The 8,007-nt window shown below is 54.8% G+C and overlaps 2 protein-coding genes across 3 annotated transcripts in view; one reads left to right on the top strand and one right to left on the bottom strand.

The window, feature by feature from the left end:
- LOC113218416 (ring canal kelch homolog) overlaps positions 1-7,356 on the bottom strand; it is a 79,278-nt gene extending 71,922 nt beyond the window's left edge. Inside the window, exon 1 of the mRNA XM_052266788.1 lies at positions 7,212-7,356. Coding sequence (XP_052122748.1) covers positions 7,212-7,339 — 128 coding nt within the window. The 5' untranslated portion in view covers positions 7,340-7,356. The remainder of the gene's footprint in view (positions 1-7,211) is intronic.
- Positions 340-5,013, top strand: LOC113218420 (fork head domain-containing protein FD4). Of its 2 annotated transcripts, XM_026438777.2 has the most exons (3): positions 340-1,169; positions 2,186-2,233; positions 3,824-5,013. In XM_026438777.2, the coding sequence occupies exons 1-3, from the start codon at positions 489-491 to the stop codon at positions 4,460-4,462; spliced, it is 1,368 nt and encodes a 455-aa protein (XP_026294562.2). In that variant the 5' UTR covers positions 340-488; the 3' UTR covers positions 4,463-5,013. The 2 variants fall into 2 exon arrangements, with proteins under 2 accessions (XP_026294562.2, XP_026294563.2); XM_026438778.2 differs by lacking the exon at positions 2,186-2,233.
- Positions 7,357-8,007: the final 651 nt, after the last annotated feature.

Genomic DNA, 8,007 nt, shown 5'->3' with positions numbered 1-8,007 from the left:
GCGAACGTAGCGAAAATATTATCATCGGCACAGAGATGCGACATGGACGTGAGTCGACAGTAAGAAATGAAGAGACGGGCGTGATGGGCAAGGAGGATATACATAGGGAGAGACGATGAGAGAGAGAGAGAGAGAGAGAGAGAGAGAGAGAGAGAGAGAGAGAGAGAGAGAGAAGGGGGGGAGGTGTTGCAGACTGTTGTCCTATCCAGGTGTTTGTTTGCTGCTGGAGAGGGGGTAAAGTGGTGCTGGGGGCGGGGCGTGCTGGCCGGGTGGTGGGGGTGGCCGGTGCCGCTCCAGCCGCTGGAGGCTGGCCGTCCCTCCCTCCAGCCGTCCCGGCCTCGGGGCTCCAGCGCCCGGCCCGGCTCCGCTCCGGCTCCGCATAACCCAGTCGAACGTAGCGCGGCGCGGACGTGCCAGTGAGTGAGTGAGTGAGTGTGCGCGAGTGAGCCGGTGCATCATCGCGACGTGGATACGATACATGTGCTAGCATGTGCAGCAACGAGACCTCCTCCCCCAGCGGCGTGGGCCCCACGGCCATCCTGCCCTACCCGCTGTCTGCGCTCAAGACCCTCCAGGACGCGGCCGGCAACGGCGGCAGTGGCGGCGGCGGCGGCGGGGGCAGTCCGCTGCCGCCCCCGGGGATGCTCCCCATCGACCAGTACCGGCTGCAGCTCTACAACTACGCCATGGCCGAGCGCCTGCAGCGCTTCGGGCCGGCGGGGCCCTTCAGCCCCGTCCCCGGCGTGCAGCTGTGCCCCGGGCTGGGACAGGGACTGGGGCAGGGCCTCGGACAGGGCCTGCCCGCCGGCTACCCGTACGGGCCGCGCCTCGCGCTCAGCATGTCCCTCTTCCACCAGCGCATGCTGCAGCCCGAGGAGCCCAAGCCGCAGCACTCGTACATCGGCCTCATCGCCATGGCCATCCTCAGCTCGCCCGACACCAAGCTCGTCCTGTCCGACATTTACCAGTACATCCTAGACAACTACCCGTACTTCCGCACGCGAGGACCCGGCTGGAGAAACTCGATACGACACAACCTCTCCCTCAACGACTGCTTCATCAAGGCGGGCCGCAGCGCCAACGGCAAGGGCCACTACTGGGCCATCCACCCCGCCAACGTGGACGACTTCAAGAAGGGCGACTTCAGAAGGAGAAAAGCACAGAGAAAGGTGAGTTGAGCCGCCGGTTGTTTGACGTACAGAACCATGCCAAAGTGATAGTACTGATAGTAAACTAGACACTCAACTAGACATCAATATGGTTCTCAGCGTGAAGGCGCATATGTTTCGCTATAGACCGTTATTGTATTGATTCATGAGTACGGGTTTTTAGCAAGACAGTTCTCTTTCCGCCGTAGTTGTACACATGGCATAAGGTAAATGGGAATATACACAGACAGTACTACTTGCGTTTCGACACAGAATGAATGAGTCAGCGCGCCGTGTCCCAACGACTTATAGTCTCTCCAGGCGTTGGAGTCTCCTCGAATAACTGTCGGGATGACGTGCCGGGTCCGCTTGCACATTTGTCTGTAACTGCCCTGACTCATTCTCCGGGGTAGGTTTAAAGTCATGGCCCTGCACCGGAGGTGCGAATCGAAAAAGATCTCGGCAACACGCCCCGGGTGACCGCGCCCCCGGCCTTTTTATTGTTAATTTTTTTCCTGTACGTAACCTAACCACATCATCTAAGTAGCAATTCACACCCGGCCAGAGCCAATGCCTTTATCCTCTTAACCGCCATTATAATCTACTTCAGAAAAAATTGCAGCCTTGCGGGCTGAGGGCCTCACACCTCTTGAGGTGGGCGGGACAAACCACTTAGGGTCCCCGTCTTCTCCCCCATTGTGTCGGTTTCCACACGTGAACTCACTCAGATGCATTGGCCCTCCTTCCTGCACGCCGCCCCGGTACAGAGAGAAACGCAAACGTATATTTCAATGCTTTCGTCATCGTGCGAAAACTCTCATTCAACGGCCGGTCGTCCTCACAACCGCTTCCGGAAAAGTTTCGGTTTTAAGATATGACTTCAAGGAACAATAATTAAATGGATGGGAACCTACACACGCTGTCGTCAGCCTAAAAACTTGATAATCCGGGTTTGGGTGGGAGACGCTGTATTAAGCAGATAATGGTTAAGCAGCCACTGGAATGCAAACCAAAATCTCCGTGTATTTTCTGCGCAGGATAGGCATAGGGGTCACTTTGAAGGCAGCGGATCAGCGCTTGATGACGTGAGTTGCACAACACAGCCTTACTAGTTTCGACAAAACTCTAGAGATAAAAAAGATCATAATATAGTACTAGAAAACAAAAATTAAGAGCAGCCGCTATGAACCACGCATAACTTTGTGTTGTGTTCCCAGCCGGGGGGATGACAACAAAGATTGGCGAGGTTAGATTAGGTTAGGTGGCCTGTCCTTCTCGGGTGACAGACGACACGCAAGACAACACGAGCCGGGCTATGGGGGCGGCTGGGCATCGCAGATCTTATCGGCCGCCCACCCTGCAGAGCGGTGGGAAAACATTCACCCGATACACCGTGGCGCTGGGCTGGGCCATGCAAACATGATGCCTTTATGCGGTATACCATGCTTACACGTAAACAGCTTTGTTGGCATTACGGTCCGGATATCGAAGGAGAAAATCAATGAATGAGCTAACAGCAGACAAAAACGGGCAGAGAAACATCTGATTAAAAGTGAGGCAACAGTGACAACTCGTTCCTGTTTTCGATTTGGTTTCGAAAGTTAAGTCTGATTTTGTCACAGTTTAAGACGAATATTATAAGTCGGAGTTTTGGCGTTTTTGCGGACTTTACAACTTTGGCAATGGTATGTTGCGAAACAATACCTTTACAAAATACAACACCGAACAAAAATAGCAGACGCGAGGTGCGAAAAGAAAAATGCAGGGTCGTTTTTCATGGCGGCGCGGCGCGGTGCGCGCGTGTCCTGATTGTGTTGCCAAACTGTCGCCGCTCCGCCCCGCGCTCGCACAGCCTAACAAAATGCGGCGCCCGCCATTTGCCGCGACAAAAACGCGTAATACTCTACGGTGAAAATGGGTGAAAAAATGCGACAAGCTGCTCCGATGAAATCTGCTGAATATTCATCGCGGCCCGGGGGCCTCGCGCCGCCGCCGCCGCCGAGCCCGGCGGCATAGCGTGTTATGGGGGAGGCGGCCACGGCGGCCGGTGGGTGGGGCGCTGCGGGGGCGCGTTGTGCCCGCACATCACACCCCACCACCCCCACAACATTAGCCGGCTGAGTCAAAGACCAGCAGCGGCGGCGGCGGCGGCCTCAGCCGCACCGTTACACGTCATTCATTACGCTCGGCTCGTGTTATCGCGCTCTTTGCCGCCCGAACACCAACACAGCACCACCCTTTCCATCTCACCCCCCGCGAGCGCTGCTGGGCCCGGCCGGCGCGGCAGCCCCCGGGTGCATTGGGTGCTGTTGGAATAATAATGCCGCGGCATTCTATTCGCTTGTCCGCCGCGCGCCCCGCCTGGGTGGATCGGAGGCCCAAAATGGCGCTGGCCCGGCCAGAACAATGACGGGCATGAGCTGTTGTGAAACACACGGGGGACACACACACGGGCTCCGCCAGCAGGCCCGCGCGGAGCCACTATGGGCATCCCCGCCGCGCTACAGCAAACCGGTCCCGGTGGCGAGGGAGAGGCCGTGGGAGGGAAGGCAAGGGAGCGAATAAGTGGAAGAGAAATGCGGCAACGGGAGGGAGGCAAAGAATTAGTGCATACTAGAAGGTAAAATTGACAATGAAACTTTGGTCTACAACGCTTGTGGTTTTCTGTGTTTCAGGTGCGGAAGCACATGGGTCTGGCCGTGGACGAGGAAGGAAACGAGTCCCCGAGCCCCCCGCCGACGCCCGCGTCGCCCCCGCTCCCGCCGACCATCTGGGCGGCGCACCAGCACCCCCGCCTCCTGGCGCACGCCGGCACGCCGCTGGGCTCGACGCCCATCCCGTGCCTCGCACGCAAGCGCCAGTTCGACGTGGCGTCCCTGCTCGCCCCGGACGACGCGTCCGACGACCTCGCCCACCGCGTCGGCCTGGCCGCCAAGACGCCGCGCTACGCGAGCAGCGGCGAGGAGGACGTCCACGACGAGGACATCGACGTGGTGTCGAGCGACGCCGCCGACGCCCAGCAGGCGACGCCGCCGATGACGCCCGTCGGCAGCGCGCCCCAGACGCCGACGCCCTGGCCGCCGCAGTCACCCAACGGGCCGCTGTTCATGACGACCGTCGAGCACCACCTCGTGTCCAGGTACTACGAGCAGCTGCAGCACAGCGCCGTGCGCCGCCTGGCTCTGCAGCAGCAGCAACAACAGCAGCAGCAGCAGCTCAGGCAGCAACAAGTGTCGCAGCAGACGACGGAGATCCGGGAGCTGACGCCGAGCCCCAGAGCGAGCCCGCCCGCCAGGGAGCCGACCCCGCAGTGAGAGGCCAGGTGCCCGGCCAGGACTTGTGTTCCACTAAACTGTGATCAGGGGACGCCGCCGACGGTGCGGCGAGCCCCGAGGCCCAGGCGTTTGTGCAGCCGCGCAATGGGTGTTTTGTTATTTCTTTATAAGAGTCCATTTTGAGTCATTCATATGGCGATATGGGAGACACTTTTTTATTTGCATGTAAATGATATATTGTTTATTCCTGATTATGTACCTGAAACCCTGGATTATATGTTGTCTTATTTACCGTTTGTACATTTTGTACGGATCACGATGTGACGAACGTGTTGCCGGCAAAATCCTGCCGTAGGATTAAGGACTTTATTTTATAATTAAGAAGCCTGTTTAAGAGAAATTTCAAGTTAAAGTCTGTTTTCCTGCAGCCGTGACGTGGTCCACGTCTGTATGAATTTTTGACGCGTCGTTGTACGACGACTTAGCTTTACTGTAAAACGAATTATGGAAACCATACCAAAAGAAATCTCGATAGTGATTTAGCTTCCAATTTATTGCCCCAATAAAGCAAAACTGATACTGTAATTTTATTTTGTGCTTGATTATTTTTCATAGACGTATTTAGTCTTAGCATTTCGGTGCCAAAAGCGCGCGGAGCTGCGCTCGAGGTGAGCGCGAGAGGTGCTTCGTCACGGACTCGCCGTCCGGGGCAGGGACACTGCTCCATCCACAATGCGCTTTGCTGATGGGCTGCGGACTCACTCGGCCCTGCAAGACGGAGACGATGCTTATCTTTGCAAAACCATCGAAACACGACGGATTTCCCTCCCGCTCTGTTTATTTTTCTGGCCACCTGAATAACGCGGAGGCGACCTTTTGTCAATTGCCTCCGGTGCTGTCCTCTGCCTCCCGCCACAAGTGTAGTGCACCATTGTCAACCGCTCCAGACCATCAAGTCATCAACGGGCCAATTTGATTAAGTGTGTTATATTTTTTAGCATCCGGTGTCATAGTTAAAGATTACAAAAACAACACCCAAGTCAATACCATAATATAAAATGAACACATTCACATTTTCCCGGAGAAAAATAAAAACGACGAAGTAAAATTGAGCTATTATTTTACTCTGAATGTAAAGGGACAATTTTGTCAACGTTTTCGAGCACATCCAGAAAGGGTTCAATTTTGGACCAAATTTAATCCGTTCTGGATGTGCACAAAAAAACGTTGCCTTTTTTAGGAACTGATTTTTAGGAATTGTCTCTTTACATTTTGCACAAAGTAGTTTTGTTTCTGTCAATGTTCATAAAACTAACACTATTATGACACAGTGTATAAATCTCTCATCTACATAAGACTAAACAATTTTCTGACGCTACTTCCATTCTAAAGAGAGGAGCAATCTCCCATGGACCAGTACGAGGCAATAAAGTTTAACATTTTACACCTACAATATTTGCAACTAGTTTTTTGAGAGGGTGTGCGTTTTGCGGGCACTTCCTGTGCGGGGCCAGTAAATATGTGGGGGGTGCAAGTGTGTGCGAGATGGCTCGAAATGGCAGAGGAAGTACACAGAGCTTACACGGTATTAGCCGATCGCTATCTGCACGAGAACACGGCCGCCCCGACACCGCAGCCACCCCAGCGATGCATTCTAAAGCAATCATCGAATATTGACAGTGATGGGTTTTGCAGTCCGACACCTTCTGGCAGTCCGTACACCCCACGCCCCTCTGGCTGTACGCACGAAGGCTGTGCTCCACACATTAGCCGGACATAGGAGAGGGGGAGATAGACCTTCTTTTCACTTTGTTTCCATGACAAACCAAAAAAATAAATAATAGTAACTTGCGAGCTAAGATTATGGAGATGATGATATGTCAAACGGTGACATCAGATATTAAGTCATAGGTGTAACAAAAAAACATCATACGTCCATGTAAAGAAGTTGATTTTTCAACCAATGAGCAGACAAAGAGCGGAGATTAGGGCATTTCAGTTGCCAGAGCCAGATAAACTATGCCTCGTTTCGTTACAATAGTTTATCTGCCAACTGAAATGCCCTAATCTCCGCTCTTTGTCTGCTCATTGGTTGAAAAATCAACTTCTTTACATGGAGGTTTTAATTGCCCGGTATCTCCACATCTATATCAAGGGGAAATTGATAAACCTGCTTTTACCACTTCCTGGACCAAATTTCGCTCACTTTCAGAACCACGCGTGCGTGGACACGATAGACTGACTTTCTGCCGAGGACGCAGCGCGCGCGCGCGCGCGAGCCGTCCCTTCCTTGCAGCACAAACACAAACCAACACAACACGCCGGGGAGTTGTGAGCACAAATCGGGCGTCGGCGTCGGGCCGGCGACAATACGGTCATCAGCAGCAGCGCGGCGGCCCGGGGGGTGCAAAGGTGGCGGAACGAGGCGAGGCGCGGCGGGACGCGGCGGGGCGCACCGCACACCCGCCAGACCGCGCCACGCCGCGCCGTGATGACGCTACCGACGCGGAAGACATCGCATTAAACTGGGCGCAAGCGCAATGAGCATTAAGCGAAACAGAAACACATTACACGCACAAGATGGCGGCGCGAGAGAGGAAGAAGGGGAGGGAAAGGAGAACGGGGAGGGGGGGGGGGCTTGTGTTGGCGTCGCGCTTGCTTGGGTGTTTGGAGAGCCAGCGCCAGCCCTCGGCAGCAATGGGGGTGAGGGGTGGGGGAGGAGCGGGGCGGCTGAGGCGCCCTTTACCCCCGCCCCGACCCCCCCAAAAAGCGGGTTTTAGTGTCCTACCTTTTGCTGTGACTTCCGATGCCAACAAGATGACCGCAACTTGGCACACCGTGAGTGTTACCGACGTTCTTGGTCCGAGTCCTGGTCCGGTACCGAGTCCCAAGCAGTCCCACACTCCATTGCAGCATCGTGGTTCCGAGGCGAGGACTGCAAGTGAAAAAGAGAAGTAAAGTAAAATGCGAAACTATGGCGCGTCGTGTATTTTCGAGAGTGCCCCAGAGGGGTATTACGGAGCTCCTTGCAAGCGCCTTGCAAATAATGGGTAAAAAAACATTGGGGGGGGGGGCGTTTTCCGGGAGCTCCCCCATCGGCAGAGCGGAGCGGTTCAGATTCGGGCAGGGGGTGCGCCGAGGTGGACGAGGCACGAGGCTGTTTCCGAAGGCCACGCTCAAAATATGCGGTGAATGGATAAGAAAGAACATGATAATCGATAGACATCTGGAGAAGAGGGGGGGGGGGGGAGTCCATCGACTCAGTCCTCCTCAGACACCTCATCGATGAGTTGTTTGAGTTGCCGCTCGCACTCGAAGACTCGAGCCCAGGGTCCTGCCCGGGGACCCACCGCGACGACCGAAAGGGTTTCCCTATTGTATTTGCATGCTGCAGTGGAATGCCGTGGGATGCCACCTGCGCTTTGTTATTGTGGCTCCAGAGACTCCTATAGGGCGCACCCAGGCCTCAGAAGGGCGGGCAAGGAGATACAATTTTTACATTTACGTCATTGAATTGGGGGAACGTTCCGCAATTCTGTCAATATTTATCTTATTTTTAGACAATTTTTATCAAAAACATATTA

This window comes from Frankliniella occidentalis, unplaced genomic scaffold (assembly GCF_000697945.3).
Source record: "Frankliniella occidentalis isolate FOCC.00 unplaced genomic scaffold, Focc_3.1 Scaffold43, whole genome shotgun sequence".
Classification (NCBI taxonomy): Eukaryota; Metazoa; Arthropoda; class Insecta; order Thysanoptera; family Thripidae; genus Frankliniella; species Frankliniella occidentalis.
The sequence above is the reverse complement of the archived record's forward strand: the minus strand, read 5'-3'. Positions and strand labels throughout refer to the sequence as shown.